A 24,311-nucleotide genomic window follows, 5' to 3' on the forward strand; every position below is an offset into this window, starting at 1 on the left:
TAGGTCGTGTATGAGAGCAAGATCATGTGATGTGGTATTCAGGACTCGGTCAATTCTAACAGGTCTCATTTCACCACTTGCCTACTAACCCAATGAAATTGGTTATCCCGCATTCCACCATCCAGCCCGTGTCGGTACCGTACACCTCCCTGCCGGTATGTGTGTGATCACGTGGTTGCGTGGACGGTGGCGCAAGACGTCTTGATTGCACCCGTCGCAAGTGCTGAAGTGGCGGTTTTAGCACTTTGCGATGGGTGCTACCAAGACCTCTTCCTCCACCGCGTTGTCCCACCAGAGCCACCACGACATTGCAATCCAACAACATCATGTAAGCTGTAAGGGGAGAACCACACTGGAAATAGTCGGGGTGAACTCATCAGTTCACAATTCTCGAGATCAGCATCACACAAAGCTCTACAAAATTCAAGTGTCCAACCTGTTCAAAATTGTAACCCGTGTTATAGCCAATCGTGTGCAAGAAAGAAGGTGTGATCGACTCTTATTGGATATTAAAATTAAGTAGCAAGGTGGCACAAGTCATTTTTCAAGTTGGAAAACTTCGCCAAGAGTGTGAATTTTACGCTGTTTGAAGTATCCAATCAAAGAGGAGATCTTCAGCTTGCATTTACACCAATCAGATACGCGAATGAGTAAGTTTAACGCTTAGTTAGGACAAAATACTTCATTTTGAAGTCTAACATGACAACTATTTTGGACCAGACAACTTATTATATACTCGAGTACAATTCATAGGACAGTTTAAGGATTAAATAGATAATGATCCGTTATTTAAGGTCTAAATAGATCAGGATGAGTTTCACGAGATTTTAGTGACATATGTCACTAGTCGCCCACGGTGAAACCGCCAAACGCCTCTGAGGACGCATGGCGGGTGTAGTTGCAACGTCACATGCAAAGAAGGGGAGTACCGTGGATGCAGGTCTGGTGCTGCCATTGCCTGTGGAGCTGGACGAAGGGGAAGATCCAACGGAAGTCATCGTCGAGACGATTTTGACTCTCGGCGCACACATATTGTTCGAGAAGTACTTGAACGCGTCGGTAGTGCCGTACACGTGCAAGTGGGTCACTCGGTCGCTGGACGAACTCTTGGCGGTAGTGACGATGCAGACCCGATGCGACTTTGTCTTGCCGTCATGGGATGCCGTGCCCACTGCCATTCCACTCGACAACTTGGCTCGGGCCATGGTGCCAGTCACACCCGTGCATGCTTCCAGGTACACGATGGTGCTCAGGTACGTCGACCTACCACGTTCGTTGCATATCCACTCGTTGTGTCTTGTCGTGTAGTGCGTTGGATTCACATGGGTCGACCGCTGGAGTCGACGACGAATGCTGCATCGAGGTACATACACAATGTTGTCAGGAGGATGGTCATGATATATATATATATTGGTCATGAACAGGTCCGTCCATCGAAGGCCGACAGCGCCGCCGTCAACAAAAGCACTGATAACAAGCATGCCATGAGCCAAAACCCCATTCCTCGACCTCTTCCCGATCATATTGGACGTCTCGTCTTATCCATCGACGACGACGACGACAAGGACGCGCGGCGGTTCGAAGCCGATCGGCGGCGAAAGCTTCTCCAAGTTCTGGACGAAGCTTCTCAGCAAGACCAGCAGCAAAAAGCTCAACCCCCTCCATCTCGCCCTACAACGTGTCCAACCAGTCCGCGGAAACAACGCAGGATCAGTGCCTCTGCACCCCCGATACTAAAACCAGTGGAACACTCTCCTGCACCGGGTGCAGTGCAAGTTGGGTTTGCCGTGTATGACGTGCAATACATCGACGGCCGCGTCCACAAACGTCCTGTGTCCACTGCTGGGTGTAAACACCAGCCTCGACAAGTCAAAAACAGTGTCGCAGATTCCTCCCGCCGCCAGAAAGGAGATGGACGAACGATGTCGCCGACGCCAGAAGTACCCGCAGTGACCAATATGCCGATTCCCCGCGTGGATTACACGCCATGTATCTATGGCAACGTCCTGCACGACTTGGTGCTTGTGCCAGGCGTAACAATGTCCTCTTGTGCTACTACTACTAGTACTACTAGTGCTCGAAATAAGCCCCATGCGTCGTCTGCAACAATGTCCATGCTGGTATCTGCGACAATGTCCACGCTAGAGTCGTCCATTGGTCGACTCGACGACCTCGTCGCAGCTACAATGACATCTCCATCATCCCATAGTCGGGTTCGTGGCGAGCAAAACAAGTCGCCGGTACTGTATCGCATATGTGTTTTCAACATGTACGAACCATACAATATATACCTATGTACCTCTTCTTGTATAGAAATCCTCGGTCAACAGATCGTCCATGTCGGTCAAGACGACAGGATCGAGTCCGCCATCTAATTTGGCAACGGACCGCGGCAAACACGACCGGCGGCATCCATCGCGAGATGAACCGGTTCTCCGGGTATATATATATATATATATATATATATGGGACATTATATATATATATATATATGTGACATTGTTCACACATGTCTGTCGATATATATTTATATATATCAATTAGATTCCGCTGTCTCCACCCAAAGCAGACATGCTGCGGCAGACCAGTCGACCATCTCGTACGTGATATGAATACAATATTCGTCATACTAGAAACATATGTTATACTATAAAAATAATGATACTTGTAGCACTCGTAGCCAGCCGAAGGCCAGCAGCCTAACCAATCAATCCCCTTCAGAATATTCCACCCACCACCATCCAAATCGATTGCCCACGACGCCAATAATAACGATAACCTCTGGTTATACACGTACAAGTTCGTTCGAGGAGAGTGTAAATGGTCCTGAATTGGTTGGTTTGAATGGCTCACGTTGTCGCAGACTTGTTAGCTTTGTTGTACCATGTCTGCGACGATGGCATTGGCGTATGCGACAGATCCGACCTCCATCGCTTCTCGGTGCAGTTGGTCCTGGCGTTGTTTCGTCAGCAAGAGGGAAAGCACGACGTGGTGCTCTCGCTCTGCTTTGTCCTTGGCCAATTGGGCTTTGGACTTCCACCACCGCTTCTTGAGTGGTTTCACCAGTACAACGTCAGGGTTTTCATGGAGCAGATCCAGCTCCTTCTGTTGCCGTCGCGCCAGTTCTGCCGCTTCTTGCATGGCCTTGAGCTGTTCCCGCAGCGCGACGAGCTCGCTTTCCCGCTCACTTTCGGCCTTTTTTCGCTCGCGCACCTTGTCGGCAATCATATCGCGATGCCTGTCGACGCCCAGGAGCAGTACACTCGGCTTATCCGCCGAGCTCTCCTTGGTCACAATGTTATAATACATGGGAACTTTGCCCTCCAAAATCTCAATCCAGTCCCCAGCTTGCGTCATGAGTTTCCACGACACAAATGTATGCTCGGCCTTGCGACCCTTGGCATGCAAGTGGGCAAAACACGCGTCGCATAACCCGTCGCCGCACAAATTGCACAGCTTTGTACACAGTGCCACGTCGCATTCCGCGCAATACGCGTCTGTGACATCGTCCAGCGGCGCCTTGACCACGTTTAACACGATGGGTACATGGGCGTTCTTCTTCCCCTTGGCATGAGTCATCTCAAAACAATCGATGCAAAACTTGTCTTGGCATTCCACGCATCCTCGCAGCGCGACCAATTTGGTGCAGTGGCTGCACAGCGCCGACCCAGGTCGAAAATGAACAAGGTTGCGATGGGCGGCGTATTCGGCGGTAGCGTGGGTCGATGCATAGCACAAGTCGCACATGAATTGGAACCCTGGGTCGCACGTCGCGCAGTGATAGCTGGCCTGACCGTCGCACTTGTAGCACATACCACACTATGACATAGATGCGATTTGTGTCAGTTCGTTCGCACATGAAATAGATATCATAACACCAAAGAATTAACTTTCTTGTTAAAATTGTAATAATTTACTGTTAATTGAATATAAAATGAATTTACAAAAAATCATAGTGTCCATATACAAATACTAGTATTTATTATTCTAAGAAATTCTATCAAAAATGGAACCATTGTTGAGGTCTGTGTTCAGTTAGTTCGCATAAAATAGATATTGTTGTGTGTTTATTCTAAACTGGACGGGCGACATGGAGAATAAAAGTGAATCGACACAACCAAATAAATGTACTGCAGACTCGGCAAAAGAATTGAGCCAATCAAATTGCAGGAAACCAGCAACAACATTTCATTACGGTGAAGCTTCAATTAGTGTGTGATATACTGTAGTCCAATCACCACAAGACATCACTTTACATACCAAATATTCAGTACACAATAGTTTTTGGGCAAAAGGACAATAGTAATGTTACATCGACTAACATTCATGATGTAGTACAGTAGTACATACCGCATGAGTGCCGTCGTGGTTCAATCGTTTAAAGTCGTGCGTTTGCTTTGCCACGGCCTTGTGTTCCTTTGTAAAGCACGATGCGCAATACAAGCTCTGATCTGGGTTGCAATTCACACACTCTTTGACAGCTCGAGTCTTCTTGCATCGCCAACAAAGTACACCAACGCTACTCGCGTTTTGCTCGGTCTTCTCCTTACTTGGCTGGATATATGTTTGTGAAGCAATAGGATGATGCTGCTGCTCAACCACGGGCTTGTCTGTGGTTTCAGCTACGATGGCCTTGTCGATTACGGCGGCTGCTGTGGGAATGGGGATATCGTCTGTGGAGGCGTCGACTTGGTTCATCTGGACCGCGCCAGTGACCCGATTGTGCTTGTAAAGTTGGCCAGTGTGGGGATTATACAGCTCTTCCCAGTCTTCTTCTCGATCCACGTATTCGAGTTTTGGCTGGAGCGCTTCGGGTATATCCCACGTAGTGTCCCCCGTCAGTTCGTTGCTATAGAATACATTGCCAAAGCCGTCGTTCATTGGTTTCCACGCGGCCGCTTGGGCTGCTTTGAGCGTCTATTCCACACAAACAAGAATCGACTTTGTACCCTACGATACTCTAGATAAACGATACCTTTTGCGCCTCCAACGCTTGCACTTTGTATGCACTGGTTTGGGCGTCCAACCTAGCGATTTCTTCTTCTTGCTGTGCAATCAGCAGCTTTCGCTCGCGCTCTTTTCGAGTCACCGTGTCCGCCTTGAACTGCTCCATGTCCAACTGCTCGGCCCACTTCTTCTTGTCCTCGAGTGCGATGCGTTCCCGTCGGTAGACTTCCCGAAGGGCTTCCTTGGCCAGGTCGCCCTTGATGCGCACTACTCTGCGCCGACCACGACTCCCGCGTACTATTCGTTGAATCTGTCGCGCGCTCTCGTACTTGAGTTGGTCGCGCGCTTTTTTCTCCTGCATAACACACATTTCATTTTCGAACGTTTGGAACTCGACACTGACGTACTGCAAGGCGAATTGCGGCGACTTGGCGCCCTGTTCGTCCTCGATATAGTCGTTGTATGCGACCAGCGGCATCTCTGGATTCTTCGATGTCGCGCTCCGCCGCAGAGATCGCTTCTTCCATCGCTTTGATGCCTGCCGCGGTACTTACATCGAATCCATGGATAGCCAATTCAAGAGCCGACTTCCCCGAATGTTGAGTAGACTGTAGGGATTCCACATGAACCACTGCATGTGCTCGCCGCAGGAGATTCGCCGCGCTCCTTCCATGACGTCCTCGCCAGCTGCATTTGGCATGAGAACAGTGGCGAGAGCAAATATTATGAATATGGGGTGTACCGCGACTGAAGTTTCGCCGCCGCTGCGTGCTTTCGCCGCGCGTCCGCAGCCACTTCATTGGCGCGACACGCTGCCCGCTGCCGTCCCATCATTCCCCGTGAGTGTCTCTGGATTACGATGGCGGCAATCTCTTCTTGCTTGCGGCGCTCAGCGCGGATGTTTTTCATAATTTTCCTCAACTTTCGCCCCCGCCACCGTCGTACGCATCGTTGGATCTTGGTTGCAGCCAGTCCATCCGCCTTGATCTTTTGGCGGATAACATATCCCCGGTACACTCGCGAAATATCCGTTGCGCACGCTTCCAGATGCCCCCGTCGCTCGGCTTCCCTAGCGGCAGCGGCGATTGCTTCGTTTCGGTCTCGGCGTCTCTTCTGCGCTTCCTTCCATGCCACGTGCCTTCTCCATTGCGTCTGGATGCGTAAGGCCGCCGCTTCCCGCTCCCACTCCAACCGCTCGCGCTGCGCAAGGAAGCGTAGATGCAACGCATACCTACCACAGTGCAAAATACGAAATGTGAGAAATTGCGCGCGAACGATTTTTGAAATTATACGGATAACGAAAGATATCCGTACGCACCTGCCCTTGGACTTTCTCCATGCAGCTTGGACCCTTCGGACAGCATGATCAAGTCGTCGCGTTTCCCGCATGAGATGGACATGCTTCCTTGCAAGGTACCCTCGAATGCGGCGCTGCATGATGACGGCGCAAGCTTGTCGTCGCTTCTCCATCTCTGCGAGGAACTTCTGCCGCGCCAGGAACACTTCGCGTTCGGCTTGCTCCTCCATCGACATCTTGCGCTTGGTGAACCGAGATGCCATGGCCTTCTTGCCTTTCTTCATTCGCCATGCTCTCTACTCCTTTCATGCAGAGGCGAAGAATTATATGATTACAGGATGTCAACCTGGATGGTGAGTGCATTGTCGGCACGAATGGCGTCTTGCATGCGTTTGTTATACAAGCGCAAACGAACAAGGAACATGCGAATGATGCTTTGGATGAGCGTCGAGTTATTTCGAAGGCGCAACAGAGCCGCGTGCTTGATGGCTTCGGCGGCGGCTACAGCATCCGCCACAATCCGCCGCAGTCGTTGCACCATGACTCGACCTCGATGGCCGCGGTAGGCGCTCTGGATGCGCACGGCGGCCTCTTCGCGTGTTCTCGCTTCATACGCTCGGCGCTCGCGGATCTTCCCTGCATGTTCCCGAATCGTCCACAGATTCTTCCGACCGTTCGCTTCCAGCGCCAGCAACTATGCATGTTATCGAGGTTGAGCATGTGTTCACATGTGCGTTTTAAACCTGCAGGATGCGAGTCACATTTTGTGCATCCATTGCTACTCGTTCCTCTCGCATGCGCTGCACAATCCGTGAGTCTCGTCGCCGCTTGGTGTGCTTTTGGATGGCCGTGGCGGCGGCATCGCGCTCGTCCGCGACCATGCGTTTCACCGTGCGATGCCACCTAAACAGTCGATCACCATCACTTCCTGGCTGTACGGATCGCCTACTGTACCGATACAAGGCGCGTTTGGTGTTGCCCATCAAGCAGTCCCCGGCCACACGATTCAACAACGCAATGGCTTTAGCTTGTACTCGTTGTCGGGTGGCTGCATGGATCTGTTGTTTGCGATGCGCCGTGCTGCATCATATCGTCAACGTTATGACGTGGGACATTTGAAACATGAGCAGCGCAGCACCGCATCAGCCAATCAAAACCCAGATCATGAATCCAGTAGCCAATCAAATCCACTCTTGGACAGTTCAAACTGACTAAAAATAGTGTAGTTATGAAAAAATTAGTGTGATCGATCATTATAAACACTTGGGGTAAAAGGGCATACGTACGTCACTTGGTGCCATTTCGTAAAGCCTTGACAAACGTATTTGGCCTAATCATGACGAGGTTTTGTACATGACGACGGAATGGGTTGATCATGGAATATATAATATAACGGTAGTTATTACCTGGAGCGTGGAAAACACATGCAAAATCGTTTCCACGCCCTTTTGAATGCAATACGCCGACATGTTTCGTTCAAAGAGGAATTGAAGCGGGATCGTAGCGCGTTGCGCGTCGATGGTATCGCCCAGGGATTTCTACGATAAATATACATGTAAAAGTACAGGAATAGTCAAGTTGGCACGTACAAAAAGAGCAAGTTCGTCCGCTTTAGCTTGTGTGAGGGCGCGTTCAAGGTCTTGGGACTGCTTGGCTAATAACGCCGCCGACTTGGAGTGTCCAGAGGAATGTTTCGAAGTGATGGCAGGACTAGGCATGGAGGACGCTGGCACGGTAGCATACGGCTGCATCGGTGCTACATCACGAATGTGGTGGGAGTTTTGCTGCTTTTGCTTGTGCATGGGTGGTTTCAATTTCGGTGCTGGGTACATCAAAGCTTTTGCAAGTTGGTGCTTGGATGTGGTGGTGGTGGTACATGTAGAAGGTAGTACGTCAAACTTGCTTTGTTTCGTAGCGTGAGTTGAGGATTGGCTGTTTGCTGGGGACATAAGCCGAGGAGTTTCATCATGATCCTTCATGTCGTGTGCCAACAACGGTATGGCGAGGTTACTGGTTTGTGAAAGAAGAACGCTGGCTTTGGTCGGTTTCGGTGGTGGGCTGTTGTATCGTTGGAGCAGCCCCACGGCATCGGTCAAGTGATCTCGTGTGTTGATGACAAGCACCTGTCGGGCCGTAGCATGTGACGGCGAGCTTCCACGATGAGGAGGTTTATGCCGACGACGACCAGGAGGTTTCTGGGCGGTGTTATTGTCTACTTCGTCGCGACTCGCTGATCTCTTGGACCAGTCAAATGGGGCTCGGAATTCCTCGAGCGTTGATGCGTTCACTTGCAGCCACGGGTACTTGGCGCCGAGGTGGCTCAGGTCCCAACTCATGGGGCGAATACGTAACCGAAGGCGTGTGGCGGTTTCATTCTCAGGAATCAAGGCAGGCGGTGCAAAAGAACGACGTCGTTCTACTGTCCTACTGTCTATCCACTAATCTGTGTACTGTACACAGTCTGACTAGTTTTCAATTTTTCGCGGCACACCTAATGGGAGATTACTACTGTACAACATTGGCAATTATTGTCGCACTCGCAATGCCAGACACGACAACAACAACATTCACGTCCAACATGGGTCTCGCCCTGCTTCTGCATATGACCTCGAATGCCATTCGTCAATAAATATCCAATCAGAGACGTGATCGATGAATTCGACGAAATGAAGGATTTTGATTCGGCATTAATGATGAGAATATTAGCCAATCAGTATATTTGAACATACCCCTTGGGAAGGCGATGGGCCGTAGAGGTGGATGGATCTACACCCGAAGAACTAATCCGATTCCTCTGGCTCGCTCAATGACAACGAATAGCATCGTCATGTAGAGCATTTCCTGGCTCTAAGAATGTCTCATCGTGAACCTGGGTCCTCGAAAATCAGACCACTTTGGTTGCGCTGGGTATTCGTTCGTGTTGTCGGATTGTAGAACCCTCTCAGAATACATAACCTGTCCATAACGTATACTCCCGGCGTCGGTTACAAAAATTGTTGTGGACCCAGACGAAACTCGTCGACGCGATTCCGATCGATGGGGAATGCCATGAGCGGCCGCATGGACGGTGTCTATGGTCTCTCTGGAGACGAGAAAGAAGCGATTCTCCGATTCGAAGATGCGGAGATCCACCTCTTGCGTGAAGTCTTCAAGGGTATCACTCAGACCACAGCTGACAATTCGGTGGACAAGGAGAACTTCCTCAAGATATTCCCCATGCCTGGACTCTTGGGAGGTACCAAAATGATGTCCTGCACATATCTCATGATTTGTTCGACGTCATAGAGCGGTTGTTTGCTGTGTTTGACAAGAATGCGTCGAATTCGATCACGTTCAACGAGTTCATTGGTGGCCTGGCGATTCTTACCAAGTAGGCACATGCCCATCACCCGACCACGAGAATTCATAGTCTAATACACCCTAGGGGATCTCGCAACGAAAAGATGAAGTTCATCTTTGACCTTTACGACGTGTCCGAGTACGACTGCCGTCCAAACTCCATTCGTGTTTGGTTAATCAATCATGCGTAGCAAGGGATCCATCTCGAAACGGGAAATGACGACCATGATCCATCAGTTCCCTCAGTCTGCGATGATCCTTCTCAAGGACATGAAGATGATGCCTGCTTCGAACGACAATGTACATATCCACCATGCTTTGTCGTTTGTACATGTTTAGACCACTGTTTCATAGACGCATGCCGACTTCGAGCAAGTGGACTTGGACCAACTTGTTGAGGATGCATTCGTTAACCACGTGAAAGACAAGAGCGAGCGCATGACGTTTGACGAATTTCTCGCGTGGTGCGACAGTACCCCCATGATCTCCGAGGTACTGTCGTCCGACTTCTAACTCTTGATCTCATCAGTGTTCCTGCAGTTTCTCATGAGCATCCTTCCTGTGGACGAGCATCAAGCCGCGACCAATTCCGCGGTTGCCGCTGCGAAACTCGATGACAGGTCCATCCAGCATCTCCCTTCGTTGTTCCTCACATGCATGTAGTCGGTTGGCAAACCCTTCCCGTGAAGGAGCGTCCACGGAAACGCGGTTACGTCCGCGGCGGCGCAATTCGTACTCCCCGACGCGAAAAGAAAAAACGCCACTGGGACGGTTTCAATTTTCATCCAGCCTCAACTTGAAGTACGGAAAAATTGCGCGCGAAACATTTGAAACGAAGAAAAGTTCTCATTTTCGAATTTTCTCCCTTGGACACAGGCGCGACGCGACACGGGAGCTTCTCTTGCAGGTAACCCACCCCAACCTTAATCCGTCAAGCATCATGCACATGACGATACGTTAGGCGAAGGAATCGACCGCCGCACCCACCGTCCTGCAAGCTATCGAGAACGTATGTAGAATGAATGCGTTGTGCAGAAAAGCCATATCTCATGATGCCTTGCGTAGGCCATCGTTGAAATTGACAAGTTGCAACCACGGCAAGTGACGACAACAAGCAGTCGAATACCGCGGCAATCGTTTGCGAGTGATATTTGCCACGATGGGTACTTGTGGAAGAAGGGAACGCGGCTCAAGCAGATGAAGCGGCGGTATTATGTCCTTCAGGGCAACTTTCTCTACTACTATGCGTACGGTGGTATCATGACTTTGTATCTACAAGTTCAAACGTGGTGATGTGCGTAGGACGAAAGTCGACACGAAACCAAAAGGAGTGATCTTCGTCTCGGGGCGATACGTCGATGTACCGTCGTATCCAACCATGGAGAAGCAAGGCTTCTTCGCGTTTCAACTCACGGCTGATGCAGGCGCCGTAGAGGAAACACGATTCTTGTATGCGAAAACGACCGTCGACAGGGACGAATGGGTCGCCGAGCTGCAGCGAGCCAGCTGTAAAGTGTCGATCGACCAATTCTACGCGTTGGGTCGTGAACTTGGGAAAGGACGGTTCTCTCATGTTCGGGAAGCCACGCATCTCGTCACGAACGAGTCGTTTGCAGTCAAAGTCATCGACAAGACGCAGCTGGGGATCACGGAGAAGGAGTTGCTGCGCACGGAGATTGCGATTTTAAAACTTGTCAAGCATCCACACATAATCCACCTCAAGGTATGCGCATTTTCATGATGTGTTCATATACGTACTATGACTAGGACGTGTACGAGAACAAGCACCACATCTACATCGTCACAGAACTCTTGTCCGGCGGCGAGTTGTTCAACAAGATCGTCGGTCGATCTCGATACACAGAAGCGGTGATTGATAATCCATTTCGATATTTCGAACGATCTGATTGGCCCATATATATAGGAATCTCGAACCGTCATGAAACCGCTGTTCGAAAGTGTGGCATATCTGCACAAGATGGGCATTGTCCATCGCGACATCAAGCCAGGTAAGGTGGCCGACGCGTATAGGTAGAAGGAGCTATGGTTGTTGTATTGAGCGCCTCCTTGTAGAGAACATTCTATGCGGGGATAAGCTGACGGACTTGCGGATTGCCGATTTCGGCCTGTCTAAGCTCGTGTATCCGCACGAGATTATGAAAATGCCCTGCGGAACCCTCAACTATGTTGCACCAGAAGTCCTTTCCCTCGTCGGATATGGCAAGGAAGCAGATGTGTGGTCGTTGGGAGTGATCATGTACCTTCTCCTCCGCGGCGAACTGCCGTTCCATGGCAAGACCAAGAACGACATCATTCAAAAGACCTTGCATGCCGACGTGTGTGTCGACCAAGACGACTCTTGGACCGGCATCTCCCTCGATGGTAACGTTATGCAACCCTTTGAATGTCGTGGGAGGTCACATGTTTAACGTGTAGCCAAGGCCCTGCTGCAAAATATCCTGTCCAAGCAACCGTCGAAACGATTTACTGCGCACGAAGCGTTACAACATCCATGGTTTGGTAAATCCAACGATTAACGAGACGTTTAGCCTAATATAACGTTAACAAATCTGCACCGATCGGCCCATTTCGTGTTGTGGTGTGGTTTCTCGTTGGAATTTAAATCGATTTGATTGGCTACTTCAGAAGAGCTCAAATAATTATTAGCCAATCAAAACCTTCTAAATGAAATTGAACCAATCAGATCGATTGTGGATCGGTTTGGTCGGCGCGATTCGATTGCACCCCCTCCCCAAATTTGTACTATCAAATCGACAATATGATGAGGAATTAAATTTCACATCCTATCCGACAGGTGGTGAGGCGAATGAATACTCACCCGGCTTAACCCTGCAAGTAGCGCAGAATTAGCAGTTTGTCAAACGAGCGATTTGGGAAAAAGGGACGAAAGGAGTCAGCAATTCTGTGATCATCACGGCAATGTCCGTCTATTTACATGTTAACGGTACTGGATCGCAATGTCAAATTTACGGCCTGTTCCTGCATTTCGCAGGCGGACAGTACGTGTGTACATGCGGGAAAGGCGCGATGCAGGTCAGCGCGATTTCTCAATGCATGCGCAATAAAAATATATCATCCGCAAATGTAATGCAGCATCCGGAACTGCTCAGTTTTCAATGTGAAACGGCGCGATTTTTCTGAATATGCAAGCGATAATGAACTGTAAGTTCTTATACGTTATAGACGCGGAACCTCTATAATTTTGAGTGCCAATTTACGGTGAACTATAAGTCTACGTTGTCGACGAACCTTCCTTTTTGTATGTATTTGTGAGTAGAAATTCAGAGGTTCAGTGTATGATTGGTGCATATTCAAATAACGATCTATGATTGGTGCATTTTCGTATTTCACATACGTTGGTATTTGCTGTCTCTCCGGATCGTTCCGTCGTCGCGAAGTCGAGTCCCAATCAATCCCACCCAGCGTTACAAGGGGCCAAGCGAGGTTAACCCATTACCAGTAAATATGGGTGCGAATCCATCGTCCATTTGGAAGAATTCCCCGATTAATACAGCTCTACTGCTTCTTCTCTCAGAAATTGATGATTATATGGGACACTATACACTATATATACAGTACTCAGACCACCCTCACCTCTTACTACTAACTATTAATAGTACTACGTAGTACACGTGAAGTGCATCTCTGTGGTGATGCAGTCACATAGTAACCCTGGGACTTGAGCATTCTTTGTGTACGTACTCACAGGGTAACACTGTTAGGACGGAGTTGCAAGTTACTCCAGAGTACACTGACTGTACTGGGCGAAGTCAGCCTCGTCGTAAAGCGTAAGTAGTATAGTATTATTATATATCCAGACGTGATCATTCTTTCATTGACAACCAAAATTTCTCGTCAACACACACACACCAGTCGAACTGGATTAATCGGGGAATTCTTCGTCAGGTTGTCTCAATGTGTTCTCGACACGACTACTACTTCCAACCAAACCACCGATTAGTTACTGTATACCACCACCAGTCACATGTTGAATCGGATCGTGATGATCGTTATGATCGTTCTCACTAACAGGAAGGGAACCCCCCCCCCCTCCCAGGAGCAACGACCCGATTCAACAATAGGATGTGTGAGAATATCGATCGTTCCATAATGTTCGACTGATGGTAACTAACTGTTAGTGCATATACTAACGTTATGGGTGGTCCTACTAAGTATAGTTATCGAAGCCTTGCACATTCATGAGATGTGATGGGTTGGGCATTACGAATCTCGCCCTTATCGTTTTTGTATGGTTGCAATGTCGTCGCGTGGTTGTTGAGCTGGGAACGTTCCCATCCCCACGTCCAACGGGATCTCGTTCCCCTGGATATTTCCCAATGTTTCGAAACTCCTTGCCGTTTCAATACGTAGGGACGACCACTAAATAGTACAACATTTAAACTTACTTTCAGGTCCCTCAATGCCCCCATTATAGTTGGCTCGAGATATCAAACCAACCTCTTCTCGACGACAAAGATAAAGCTGGGTTAGTTACCATGTTGACAAGTGGATTGCCATGATGTGGCGGTTCTGAATCCCAACATGGCAGCAGACAATACAGATAAGTATGATGTCGCCAGCATCGTGGCGCCTGTGACTTATTTGGCCGGTCAAACCAGAGGAATTCCTTTGTTTCAACCCTTTCCTTGAATCCTCCGTACAACTACTAACTACTACTTCGAAGTAACTACTAGTACTACGTCCTAGTCGATCACTTGAACCGATATCGATCTCGTTGTACTACCGCAAAGTTACCAAGTAGGTTACCACGAGAAACATCCTTCATGCAACTACCCAAGATGATGTTCATATTCCCATGGAATCGTAAAGCCCTCCATGCTTGGCCAACCTCGATTCCGTAGATACACTATTTAAAGGAATCGCTCGACATGGGGAAAATTTCCCAGATCGCAGCTGGTACTTGTCACGTGTGTCACGGCGGTAGATCCAGCGTGGACTCGGTTCTCCAGATGGAGAGAGGTCGCATTGTTGCAGAAGCGCCCCGACCACAACCCCAGCATGGTCACTTCCAAAGTTGCAGCCCCCCGCACACCTCTCATGATGGACGCCTTCTCGCTGGATGAAATCCTCTTCTTGGGCGACACGCTGCTCCTCGAAGCGCAACAAGCGCAGCAGAACATGTACAACAACACTGCACCAGCACCGCAAGACTGCTTCATCCAGCTCCCTGCAGTCACGAACGCCGTCACGACACCGCAGAACATGATTCCGCAGCGACCTTCCGTCGCGCCCTTGGAGAAACCCACCAAATCCATGATGGTGCGGCCGTCCCTGGACGCCCTGCCAGTCCACTCCAGTACTCCCATGCACAAGGTGGACTCCCCGTTCCTCGTCCGATCGGAACAAATGTACTCTGCCACGACGCCTTACTCGAACAGCGGCACGCCCTACTCCAACTGCGGCACACCCTACTCGAACTACGGCACGCCCTACTCGAACTGCGGCACTCCGTATTCTCAATGCGGCACTCCGTACTCGAACTGCGGCACTCCGTATTCCCAATGCGGCACTCCGTACTCCCAGTGTGGGACACCGTACTCGTCATGCGGCACCCCATACAACGGCAGCAACGGCGGCAACTCGACTCCCAAAGGCATCTGTCGCATTCCCAACTGCACCAAGCGCATTCGGTCCAAGGGCTTGTGCAAGGCTCATGGCGGCGGGCGCAAGTGCAGCGTCGACGGATGCGGCAAGGGTGCGCAAAACGGAGAGTTCTGCATCGGACATGGCGGCGGCAAGCGATGCTCGTTCGACAACTGCACCAATGCCGCCCAGTCCCAAGGACTGTGCAAAGCCCACGGCGGCGGCTCTCGCTGCAAGGCGGAAGGATGCATCAAGAGCAGTCAAGGTCGAGGGTACTGCCGGTCGCATGGAGGAGGTCGACGATGTGAAGCCGCCGGGTGCATGAAGGGCGCGCAGCGAGGAAGCTTCTGCGCAACCCACGGCGGGTTCCGGTCATGTCACGAAGAGAACTGCACACGGACCGACCGCGGCGGCGGGTACTGCGAAGTCCATCGCCGCGGCAAGCTCTGCACCGTTCCCGACTGCAAGAAGCTCCAAAAGTCCAACGGCATGTGCACTGCCCACATCCGCGAGATGCAAGAAGAAGCGTCCGCCGACGTCGCCGCCACCGCCACCACCACGACCCCTTAAACTATTTCCGCAACTTGTGCGGCCCCTTGTAATAATATTATTCTACACTCCACCATTACACAAGTATATATATATATATATATATATATATTCCCCACCTTGTCCCATGTGTAACAACAACCATGGAGTTCCTGGATAACTTACGAACGAGCATCATCAACCAGAAGGAAGGATGCGGTCGCCGCCGCTTCTTGGTCGCCATGACGCGAGTAACGTTCATATCGTGCGCGTGGAATTGGAGCTGATGGGTGACGAATGTATTGGAAACATTACCGACAAACTGGGAATTGGGCGTGTTTTTTAGCGACAGGGTCTGACATATGATGTGGTAACATTACTGCATGAATATTGTACTATTGATAATTAGTAAACTTCCTATTTTTATTAATACGTGCTACTGTAAAACTATTTTTCGAAGTATTCATACTATAATAATATTACGTACTACTGTACTAACAAGTTAGTTTGTACTATTAATAGTACTTTAGAGTACTTTGAAGGTTCCCACATAATTCCGTAAAAACTTGGTTCCGTGCCACGATACATGATTGGTGGAAAACAATCATTCTGAAATTTGCAGCCAATCAGATACCATTTTTGACAAGTACTAGGATAAAATCAAATGGCTCGGAACTGTTTTCAGCGTCATGTTGATGTTTAATTCATTTTCCATCGTTTTCACTAACCAGTACAATACGAATTTTTCGACATGAATTAAAGACCTATATACAAAGCTCGAGCTTTGGATATTTGTTATGACAATTCCTGAGACAAACGACTGTATGTGTAGTTAATTATAGTGGAAAGATGCCAAGTAAGAGGAAGAAACTTACGTGCTTGCGTGCTGTGGTTTCCTTCTTTCGATCCACGTGGACACGGAGATAGCCTTGGTTTTGCTGACCACTTTCATTGCTCCGTACCTATCGTCAAACTCGAGTTTGATTGGCTGGCAAGAGTCACACTTCATACTACTAGTAGTACTATCGTATTACTCGCAACACAGACTGCAGAAAAGTATGGATTGGATATACACTCTGATTTCACACGTTCTGATTGGCTTATTGAATTTCGGGATGAAATCGACGTGGTGCAGCAGCAGCATTCGACTAAAGCACATGCACGGCAGGCGCGTTCCATTCATTTCGCTCGGTCGATCGACATCACATGCAAGGTTGGGACAGGAAGATCTTAGGAATGTGCGCGGGATGTCCTCCTAGGCGTAAGAAGCTGGACAGTCGAGGGGATGCTTGTCCAGCTGGCCGACATGCAACCGGTTGAGGTACCGCCGCGTTTGCTCCAAGGTGAGGTGGTGTGTGAACCTCATCAACACCATCAGCACGATGCAGCAGTTGAACATGATGATATAGAGCGGGGCGTTCACGGCGACTTCCGCGGAACCTTTCGATGGTGGAAACGTCGGCGATGCGTACGGAGTCCACAACATCACCACGACACCATGAAGCACGAACGACGCGACGAGGGCGGCCAGCAGCAACCGTCCCACTCGGTGTTCATGGACCCAGTACGTTAGACAGAGGAGCGTAGCGCCAGTGGACATGACCGCAAGTGTGAAGATGGCAACGAGGAGTGCGTTGCAGACCTGCATCACGCCAATGCACACGTCTTGCTCGATCGCGCGATTCAGGACGTCCAGTACACCTCCTGCTTGCCCCTTGGCTGGGATAGAGGTTCCACAGAATGCATCAAACACGAATAACTGCATGACCTTGACGTCGTGCGACGACGTGGACGGGTACGCAGAGGAATACGTCGAGCATACGTTGTCGACGCAGAATTGTGTGGGCGAAAAATGGAGGTGCACGACTGTTGTGTCACGATGTAGGGTTGCGGACGTCCACCCGGTCGAGAAGAGCACGTAGCCCAGTAAGACGGTGGATGTGAGATGCAGCACGATCCCTGGAAACGTGTCAGCGCATGAAGCTGGACGAGCAACATGCACGTACATACCGAAGCTGCCGCACCAACTGTGCATGGTATTTATTGCTGGATGTTGTGGAAAATGGCAGCGGTCACGACATTTGATTGGCCCAGCCTCGAATTTATCCGGATGATGTATCAGTATAAACAAGTCAGAAGAACTGGACCTTCAACTCTTATTCTCTCTAGGAACTGCGGCGCCCAGGTGAGCTACCCAACGGACGTTAGAGCCACAGGCTCAAAGAGGGTTGTTGTGCGCAGCGCAAGGCGTGATGAATCGAATGGTGTAGATTGAACATCAAGTTCAGTCGTCGCTCTTGATTTCATGCATGTACCTGTAATACTGTACCTGTAGAGACTGCTGGTGGATTACTAAGATTCAGCCCATGACGTGGCTAGCCAGCGCCACACACCCTGGCTTCATCGATGGGAAAACAATGGAATCTCGCAGGAGAAGAGAGAACTGCAGGAACGTAGCAGAATGCTGGCCCAGAAGGTTGTTTAGCCGCTGTCGACGACATTCTCGTGCTGGAACAACCTTACGAAACCTTGTCGCTCGATACTATCGGGACCTGCATACCGGTAGCTTCGCTTCGCAGCTAGAATGAACTTACGGAGATGCAATGATGCCTGTGTCACGCATCATTCCTTGGCGCTTGCTTCCCTTCCCATCATCCACCCATCCACGCACACCATCCTACCGCCATGTTGTGAACTGTACTAGTACAGTACTACAGTGTACTACGTAGTATGATTGGGCCAACATTCGCATACAGTCATCAGGGAATCAACCAATCAGATCGCTCGCAGTAGCATTTTATTGTTCGGTATACAAACTACAAGTGAATTAAATACTCAACGGCCTATCCATTGATACTTCTGAATTTGTGCGGTCAGTCCTGAAAACCGCTTCTCGATCCCAAGCCAACGGGATGGGGTTTCTTGTGGCCGGCACGCCGCTGCCATGGGAAGATGCGCTGGAATGGCTCAACCATGTGCGCCACAACGGGATCCTGCAATTCCTGGAGACGTACCACCGTGTGAAGGACATCAGCGGGGACGTGCTCAAGTGGGGTGACGAGCTCGAGTACGGCATCTTCGTGTTGGACGACGAGACCAAGACCGCCAAATTGTCGCTGCGCGCGACAGAGATCTTGCAAGAACTGCTAGAGAAGGAGAAGAAATTCCACCGCGAAGACCACGTCGAAGAAGGGTGCAACTGGGTCCCCGAGTACGGCGCGTGGATGGTGGAAGCGACGCCGAGCACGCCGTACGGTGGGTTTTCGTCCGACCTTCGCCGCGTCGAGCCCAGCATGCGTCTGCGCCGCGCGCGCCTGCTGTCCGTGCTGCATGACAACGAGATTTGTCCCACCGTCACGTCGTTCCCGTTGCTCGGGGTCGGCAACGACTTTACCGTGCCGCCGACATTTTCCCGCGGCCCCATCGCCGCGTCGGAGTACATCAGCGACGCCATCATCAACCCGCATCCTCGCTTTGGCGCGCTCACAGCCAACATCCGCAAGCGTCGCATGCGCACGATCGACATCCGCGTGCCATTGTTCAAGGACGCTTTCACGCACGAAATGCTCGAAGACGAGGCGGCGTGGGTCGCGGAACATGCGCGGCCAGCGCTGCTGCCGCCAGTGGACGACGATCACCCGCGCAAGCCGCCGTCGTCGCCACCTCCGTGCACCCCGTGCCCCCTTGCCACGAAACGTCGGCATGGCACGTCGTTCTCGACCAAATCCAAGCCGCTGGATCACATTGAGCCGCATCCCGGGTTTATCCACATGGATGCGATGGCGTTTGGTATGGGCATGTGCTGCCTCCAAGTAACATTCCAGGCCAAGAACATTGGCGAGTCGCGGCATCTATACGACCACCTGGGCGTGCTCAGTCCGATCATGCTCGCGCTCACGGCGGCCACGCCCATCTTGAAGGGTCGGCTCGCCGACACGGACGTCCGGTGGGCTACGATCGCGGCATCCGTCGACGATCGGACGCCACACGAGATGGGCTTTGCCTCGTCGCCGCCGCCGCCCACGTACGCCAAGATGGCGGGCGGCGGCATCAAGCGGCTGCCCAAGTCCCGATATGAAGGGATTTCCGCCTTCATTTGCAACCACAAGCATGGCGAGGACATGACGTCATCGCTGGACCAGTACAATGATGTGGACATTCCATTTGACGAAGACTCGTATGCGACACTGCGCGCGAACGGTGTCGACGATATCCTCGCCAAACACATTGCTCATCTGTTTATCCGAGACCCGCTCGTGATCTATGAGCAGCGGCTGCATGTTGACAACAAGCTCGCGACCGACCACTTTGAAAACATCCAGTCGACGAATTGGCAGACGGTGCGGTGGAAGCCGCCGCCGTTGCCGCCGCCATCATCATCGCCGCCATCTTCGCCATCCTCGGACGGCGGCAATGGCCACATTGGATGGCGCACCGAGTTTCGATCCATGGAAATCCAGCTCACGGACTTTGAAAATGCCGCGTTTAGCGTGTTTATCGCGCTCGTGAGTCGTGTGATCCTCACGTTTGACTTGAATTTGTATGTTCCGTTGTCCAAAGTAAACGCAAACATGGAGATTGCGCATCGCGTGAACGCCGCCGTGGACGAAACGTTCTTCTTTCGCCGCCACTTGGCGCCGCCAGATGCCGCCGAGTGCCACACCGCGGGATGCCATGTCCAATGCGACAACAAGGACGCGACGCATGGCCAGTGTGTCCACGGCAGCGAGAGCTTTGAACCGATGACCATCGCCGAGATTCTGCTCGGCAAAGGATCGTACTACCCGGGGCTTCTCCCCCTAGTACATGCATACTTGGATCATATTGAATGCGACGACGTGACGAGAAGGGTCGTGGATCGATACTTGAACCTGATCGCCAAGCGCGCGACGGGAGAGCTCCCCACGGCTGCCACGTGGATGCGAAGGTTTGTCCAGTGTCATCCCGAGTACGCCCATGACTCGGTGGTCACGTCGTCGATCGCGTTTGACTTGCTGGACGTGTGCGCCAAGATTGGCGAAGGCGCGATGCCGTGCCCGGAACTCCTCGGAGAAGTCAAGGTCGAACCCATGCGAGGCCAGACGGGGTACCAGGTGCCGCTCAAGTCCGATTCGGTGGATGCGCAAAAGAGAGGCGACCTCCTCCGACGATACGCCCGACGAAGCAGCAAGGACTCGGAACGAGCATGTTGTGGACGAGGGAGCGACGGCAATGCCCAAGAAGCGTAGGCGGGACGAAGTTTTTAACATTGGATTTTCGATATTGACTGAACGTACTTCGAAGTTACTACCGTATACACTTATGATAATACATTGGTCAAATTATAGAGCATACGACAAACAGCCAATCAGAAACGCTGAATCCACAAATTAGCAGCCAATCAGAAACACTGAATCCACAAATTCCCCTAAACACGTACAGGCGACGCATATATGCGGTATACATAGACGAAGTTTAAAATGCGTATCCTAAAAATAATGTGTTGTAGCACCTCCCTTTTTCACAGTAAATAATACGTCGAAGTACTACGCATTTTAATACGTAGTAATAGTAGTAGTAAGTTCTTACTATTAATACGTACTGTTCTGTTAATAGTATATAATTAATAGTAGTACTAGTATCAATTGATCATTTACTACAGAGAACTTCATGGGGTATGAACTCTTGTTCGGATCCTGGTCCTATTCGTAAGCAGTATACTTTTGCGAGCTGCCTTTAGCCTATATGGTGATATTTGGAGTAGGTTAACCCCTTTGATGGTAAACGAAACGCGTACGAGGTTAGCGGGGTACTTGATGGCGTTCTTGTCCATCTTGCGCAGAGCCGCCGTGGCCAAGTCGATGTTGCACCGATCTGTACACGCGGTTAAGCATGGGAAGTCACGTTATACGGGATGGAGTCTGACCTGCCAACCGAACGAGGTAGATGAGGACATCGCTCAATTCTTCGCCCAGATGCTCCTTGTCTTCGGCGCTCCACCCTACGTCATACACATGTACTCCCCTTGTACGGATTTCCAACTCCCAGCAGCAGGTCTACGCACCATCGACGTCTTGTCCGTCGTCGCCGCGCCACTGAAAGCACTCACATACTTCGCCCACTTCCCCTGTCATTGCCAACAACAAGTTGCGTGGTGTGTGGAACTACATACACAAGTTACTGGTCTCACGTCATCCAGCATCCTAGGTCAAGCACCGTCGACACTCCACGTAAGTACCTACCTTGTGCCAGTCTCGATCGTCGGCAAAGTGCTCGATCTTTTCCCGCAGACCTTCCAACGTCAGCGAGTCTTCAAACCGAGACTTTGGCGACGACATCGGCAGCGGCGGCGGGGGGGATGGGGTCGCCATCGTACAGTAATGATGGATTGATGCTACTATCCGGCAGGGATTAACCGGACGACGCATGGTCATTAAAAATATCAACGAAAACGGTCAATTATTTACCAATTTTTCATCCAACTCTTCGACAGTCACGAAATGTCTATTTTCACATTTACGAAGTGTCTATCGTCGTCCTTGGATTCGTTGATGCCTCAAATCTTCCATATTCTCATGCCAGCTGGCGATACTGCCGCTGCCGCCGGTGCCCATACAGAATGGCACCCATGGCCACGAGCCCCGTGACCGAGATACCCATGAGGGCGACGGATACCCCCGTCACTCCCACGCTGGACGTGTCATGCTGCCAACTTCGAAGGGATACGGGCACATGCAGCGACTTACCCGGCCAGCTTGAAAACTGCGTCAGCTGAATCCACCACTTGGGGTATGGCGTTGTGATCTGATTGGCTGCGTCTTCGCCCGTGACGACGGCGCCGCCGCTGTACTTGCTCATAAGGTGGTCGCCCAATGTCCACCACGCGTTCACTACGTCAGTAGCAAACGCGTTGTGTGCTTGTTCCACGTACGCGACCGCGTCCGAAACACTGGTGGTGTTCGAAACAATATACTTTCGGGACGTCTCGTACCGCTCGATGGCGTCGGCTTGCATCTTGGTCACGGCAGCCCACACCTCGGGGTACATGACGTTGTACCGCAGCGTGAGCCAGTTGTTGACAAAATTGAACGCCCACCACGCCGACTCGCGACTGAACTGGCTCTGCCGGACACTCGTATACGAGGGCGGCACCGTCGACTGCGCGCACGAGAACGGCACGTACACGGATCCATGTGGCGACGACAACCCGTACCACATGACGCCACCAATAGCGTCCGCTACGGGTGTTCGAGACGCTTGGTGGACAAAGCTGTACACCGTGCGCTCCAGCGAGATGGCGCGCTCCCAGCCGCCGCCGACGCCATATGTGGTCCCGCCGTTGCGGTTCGGATTGCCCCATGGACCTGCGGCGATTCCTTGGGTCAAATCAAATGGCGTGCCTTCGAAATGATCTCGTAACAGGTTGAAGACGTCTGTTACCGAAATCAACCGATCCGGACGGACGGATACCGGGTACGTGGCCACTGTCGGGTAAAAGCCCCATTCGGGTTGCAGCTTCAGCGACGGCGCCACCACGTCCATGACCCGCCACACGCGGCGTCCGACGTAAAGAGGAAGCAACGGACCTTCCTTGGAGTACCCGTACGCAGCGGTAAAGTCGAACGGCCCGTCGATGTCGGGGTCCCACCAGCCCATGTCCCGCGCAAACGTGTGCACGTTCGTGGACGCGAGGAAGCGGGACGAGTCGGAGAGGTCCATCTCCCGGATCACAAACCCGTTCGCGATGACCGACACGTGGTCGTCAGCAATACGTTGGGCGGCCCACACGGCGCTGCCGTTGCCCGGACCGGTAAGCACATGGAACACCCATGCTTCGCCGTACTTGTCCCCGATTGCCAAGGCCTCCCCGGAGCTCATGTACACGGGATGCGTGATGTTCCCGTTGAAGTCGTTGTAGAACCCGTACTCGACCGCGAGATCGCCCATGGTTTTCACAGCGCACTGCGCATTGTCGCACCGCTCGAGCGCGACTTTCGTGAGCTCGTTGATGCTGAACAAGTTCTTTCCCCCGGGTTGCCCCAGTGCCCATCCCACGGTCTTGGCCCCGCACGAACTCTCCCCCATGCCCAGTTGCTTTTCGTTGATGAGGGCGTAGTCTTGGTCGAAATACGCATACGTGTGCTTGACTTGGGGAATGTGGCCGAGCGGCGTGGACAGCGCCTGCTGGTCGTTCACAGGCTTGTACCAGTCACCCCGCTCATTGGACACGATGCGGGGGTACCCTGGACGCGCGTATGAGTAGATGCTTCGCGTGGACCCGTGTGCGTGGTCCATTGCTGGCACGCGAACCAAGCGCAGGTCCATTGCCCCAAGGCCTGTGTCTTCCGTGTGGGCGACGAGCACCGATCCGTCCACTGTGGCGTTCCTACCAGCGACGATCACTGTGCATGCTTCAACGACGGTCACGGCCACAGCGGCGATAAGGACAAGCCTCAACATGGACTACTACCACACGAGTCTGAAAATGGACAAATGCAACAATGACATAGGACACGACTCGTCGGCCGTTCGGAAGGATCGGATTTCTACCGTTGGAAATAAATATCTTGTAAATTGTAAGGAATTTCGAGGCTTT

General features: G+C 51.4%; 9 protein-coding genes across 18 annotated transcripts; 5 read left to right on the plus strand and 4 right to left on the minus strand.

The window, feature by feature from the left end:
- Positions 1 to 855: 855 nt before the first annotated feature.
- Positions 856 to 2,815, plus strand: H257_11155. 2 transcript variants are annotated; one of them, XM_009837997.1, is made up of 6 exons: positions 856 to 1,253; positions 1,309 to 1,363; positions 1,425 to 2,269; positions 2,314 to 2,439; positions 2,545 to 2,599; positions 2,672 to 2,815. In XM_009837997.1, the coding sequence occupies exons 1-6, from the start codon at positions 886 to 888 to the stop codon at positions 2,678 to 2,680; spliced, it is 1,458 nt and encodes a 485-aa protein (XP_009836299.1). In that variant the 5' UTR covers positions 856 to 885; the 3' UTR covers positions 2,681 to 2,815. The 2 variants fall into 2 exon arrangements, with proteins under 2 accessions (XP_009836299.1, XP_009836298.1); XM_009837996.1 differs by having other exon boundaries at positions 886 to 1,253; positions 1,425 to 2,240.
- H257_11156 (hypothetical protein) lies at positions 2,810 to 5,609 on the minus strand. The gene is made up of 4 exons (XM_009837998.1): positions 5,355 to 5,609; positions 4,976 to 5,302; positions 4,351 to 4,917; positions 2,810 to 3,819 (listed from the first exon to the last, which is right to left on the minus strand). The coding sequence occupies exons 1-4, from the start codon at positions 5,472 to 5,474 to the stop codon at positions 2,869 to 2,871; spliced, it is 1,965 nt and encodes a 654-aa protein (XP_009836300.1). The 5' UTR covers positions 5,475 to 5,609; the 3' UTR covers positions 2,810 to 2,868.
- A 944-nt stretch (positions 5,610 to 6,553) lies between these two features.
- On the minus strand, positions 6,554 to 8,617 carry H257_11157 (hypothetical protein). Its single transcript, XM_009837999.1, has 6 exons — positions 7,834 to 8,617; positions 7,651 to 7,782; positions 7,531 to 7,574; positions 7,199 to 7,324; positions 6,988 to 7,147; positions 6,554 to 6,938 (listed from the first exon to the last, which is right to left on the minus strand). The coding sequence occupies exons 1-6, from the start codon at positions 8,578 to 8,580 to the stop codon at positions 6,576 to 6,578; spliced, it is 1,572 nt and encodes a 523-aa protein (XP_009836301.1). The 5' UTR covers positions 8,581 to 8,617; the 3' UTR covers positions 6,554 to 6,575.
- Positions 8,618 to 9,247: 630 nt separating this feature from the next.
- On the plus strand, positions 9,248 to 12,174 carry H257_11158 (CAMK/CAMK1 protein kinase). Of its 5 annotated transcripts, XM_009838001.1 has the most exons (15): positions 9,248 to 9,479; positions 9,530 to 9,614; positions 9,669 to 9,722; positions 9,775 to 9,883; positions 9,938 to 10,075; positions 10,124 to 10,203; positions 10,247 to 10,384; positions 10,460 to 10,490; positions 10,545 to 10,592; positions 10,649 to 10,830; positions 10,886 to 11,306; positions 11,351 to 11,452; positions 11,508 to 11,592; positions 11,657 to 11,965; positions 12,020 to 12,174. In XM_009838001.1, the coding sequence occupies exons 1-15, from the start codon at positions 9,281 to 9,283 to the stop codon at positions 12,118 to 12,120; spliced, it is 2,082 nt and encodes a 693-aa protein (XP_009836303.1). In that variant the 5' UTR covers positions 9,248 to 9,280; the 3' UTR covers positions 12,121 to 12,174. The 5 variants fall into 5 exon arrangements, with proteins under 5 accessions (XP_009836303.1, XP_009836304.1, XP_009836302.1 ...); XM_009838002.1 differs by having other exon boundaries at positions 11,351 to 11,592; XM_009838000.1 differs by having other exon boundaries at positions 11,657 to 12,174.
- A 2,349-nt stretch (positions 12,175 to 14,523) lies between these two features.
- Positions 14,524 to 15,866, plus strand: H257_11159 (hypothetical protein). The gene has a single exon (XM_009838005.1). The coding sequence runs from the start codon at positions 14,624 to 14,626 to the stop codon at positions 15,776 to 15,778; it is 1,155 nt and encodes a 384-aa protein (XP_009836307.1). The 5' UTR covers positions 14,524 to 14,623; the 3' UTR covers positions 15,779 to 15,866.
- Positions 15,867 to 16,783: 917 nt separating this feature from the next.
- H257_11160 (hypothetical protein) lies at positions 16,784 to 17,813 on the plus strand. The gene has a single exon (XM_009838006.1). The coding sequence runs from the start codon at positions 17,335 to 17,337 to the stop codon at positions 17,656 to 17,658; it is 324 nt and encodes a 107-aa protein (XP_009836308.1). The 5' UTR covers positions 16,784 to 17,334; the 3' UTR covers positions 17,659 to 17,813.
- A 705-nt stretch (positions 17,814 to 18,518) lies between these two features.
- Positions 18,519 to 21,058, plus strand: H257_11161 (hypothetical protein). The gene has a single exon (XM_009838007.1). It carries the CDS (start codon positions 18,649 to 18,651, stop codon positions 20,962 to 20,964), a length of 2,316 nt encoding a protein of 771 aa, XP_009836309.1. The 5' UTR covers positions 18,519 to 18,648; the 3' UTR covers positions 20,965 to 21,058.
- Positions 21,059 to 21,316: 258 nt separating this feature from the next.
- H257_11162 (hypothetical protein) lies at positions 21,317 to 22,163 on the minus strand. 5 transcript variants are annotated; one of them, XM_009838008.1, is made up of 5 exons: positions 21,958 to 22,163; positions 21,780 to 21,879; positions 21,642 to 21,716; positions 21,513 to 21,589; positions 21,317 to 21,456 (listed from the first exon to the last, which is right to left on the minus strand). In XM_009838008.1, the coding sequence occupies exons 1-5, from the start codon at positions 22,147 to 22,149 to the stop codon at positions 21,418 to 21,420; spliced, it is 483 nt and encodes a 160-aa protein (XP_009836310.1). In that variant the 5' UTR covers positions 22,150 to 22,163; the 3' UTR covers positions 21,317 to 21,417. The 5 variants fall into 5 exon arrangements, with proteins under 5 accessions (XP_009836310.1, XP_009836311.1, XP_009836312.1 ...); XM_009838009.1 differs by having other exon boundaries at positions 21,317 to 21,589; XM_009838010.1 differs by having other exon boundaries at positions 21,513 to 21,716.
- Positions 22,156 to 24,305, minus strand: H257_11163 (hypothetical protein). Its single transcript, XM_009838013.1, has one exon. It carries the CDS (start codon positions 24,173 to 24,175, stop codon positions 22,289 to 22,291), a length of 1,887 nt encoding a protein of 628 aa, XP_009836315.1. The 5' UTR covers positions 24,176 to 24,305; the 3' UTR covers positions 22,156 to 22,288.
- Between the last annotated feature and the right edge of the window lie 6 nt (positions 24,306 to 24,311).

This window comes from Aphanomyces astaci, assembly GCF_000520075.1.
Source record: "Aphanomyces astaci strain APO3 unplaced genomic scaffold supercont1.32, whole genome shotgun sequence".
Taxonomy (NCBI): domain Eukaryota; phylum Oomycota; class Saprolegniomycetes; order Saprolegniales; family Verrucalvaceae; genus Aphanomyces; species Aphanomyces astaci.

Coding starts and splice junctions, on each gene's coding strand:
- H257_11155 (XM_009837997.1), top strand. CDS start 886: ATGGCGGGTGTAGTTGCAACGTCACATGCAAAGAAGGGGAGTACCGTG. Junction 1,254..1,308: donor AGGTACACGATGGTGCTCAG/GTACGTCGACCT, acceptor CTTGTCGTGTAG/TGCGTTGGATTCACATGGGT. Junction 1,364..1,424: donor ACGACGAATGCTGCATCGAG/GTACATACACAA, acceptor GGTCATGAACAG/GTCCGTCCATCGAAGGCCGA.
- H257_11156 (XM_009837998.1), bottom strand. CDS start 5,474: ATGGAAGAAGCGATCTCTGCGGCGGAGCGCGACATCGAAGAATCCAGA. Junction 5,303..5,354: donor TCGCCGCAATTCGCCTTGCA/GTACGTCAGTGT, acceptor TGTGTTATGCAG/GAGAAAAAAGCGCGCGACCA. Junction 4,918..4,975: donor AAGCGTTGGAGGCGCAAAAG/GTATCGTTTATC, acceptor TGTGTGGAATAG/ACGCTCAAAGCAGCCCAAGC.
- H257_11157 (XM_009837999.1), bottom strand. CDS start 8,580: ATGAGTTGGGACCTGAGCCACCTCGGCGCCAAGTACCCGTGGCTGCAA. Junction 7,575..7,650: donor ATGTGTTTTCCACGCTCCAG/GTAATAACTACC, acceptor CGTCATGATTAG/GCCAAATACGTTTGTCAAGG. Junction 7,325..7,530: donor ACGAAATGGCACCAAGTGAC/GTACGTATGCCC, acceptor GATATGATGCAG/CACGGCGCATCGCAAACAAC.
- H257_11158 (XM_009838001.1), top strand. CDS start 9,281: ATGGGGAATGCCATGAGCGGCCGCATGGACGGTGTCTATGGTCTCTCT. Junction 10,204..10,246: donor GCTGCGAAACTCGATGACAG/GTCCATCCAGCA, acceptor ACATGCATGTAG/TCGGTTGGCAAACCCTTCCC. Junction 10,593..10,648: donor TCCTGCAAGCTATCGAGAAC/GTATGTAGAATG, acceptor TGCCTTGCGTAG/GCCATCGTTGAAATTGACAA.
- H257_11159 (XM_009838005.1), top strand. CDS start 14,624: ATGGTCACTTCCAAAGTTGCAGCCCCCCGCACACCTCTCATGATGGAC.
- H257_11160 (XM_009838006.1), top strand. CDS start 17,335: ATGACCGCAAGTGTGAAGATGGCAACGAGGAGTGCGTTGCAGACCTGC.
- H257_11161 (XM_009838007.1), top strand. CDS start 18,649: ATGGGGTTTCTTGTGGCCGGCACGCCGCTGCCATGGGAAGATGCGCTG.
- H257_11162 (XM_009838009.1), bottom strand. CDS start 22,149: ATGACCATGCGTCGTCCGGTTAATCCCTGCCGGATAGTAGCATCAATC. Junction 21,880..21,957: donor ACGATCGAGACTGGCACAAG/GTAGGTACTTAC, acceptor TTGTGTATGTAG/TTCCACACACCACGCAACTT. Junction 21,717..21,779: donor CGACGGACAAGACGTCGATG/GTGCGTAGACCT, acceptor TGTATGACGTAG/GGTGGAGCGCCGAAGACAAG.
- H257_11163 (XM_009838013.1), bottom strand. CDS start 24,175: ATGTTGAGGCTTGTCCTTATCGCCGCTGTGGCCGTGACCGTCGTTGAA.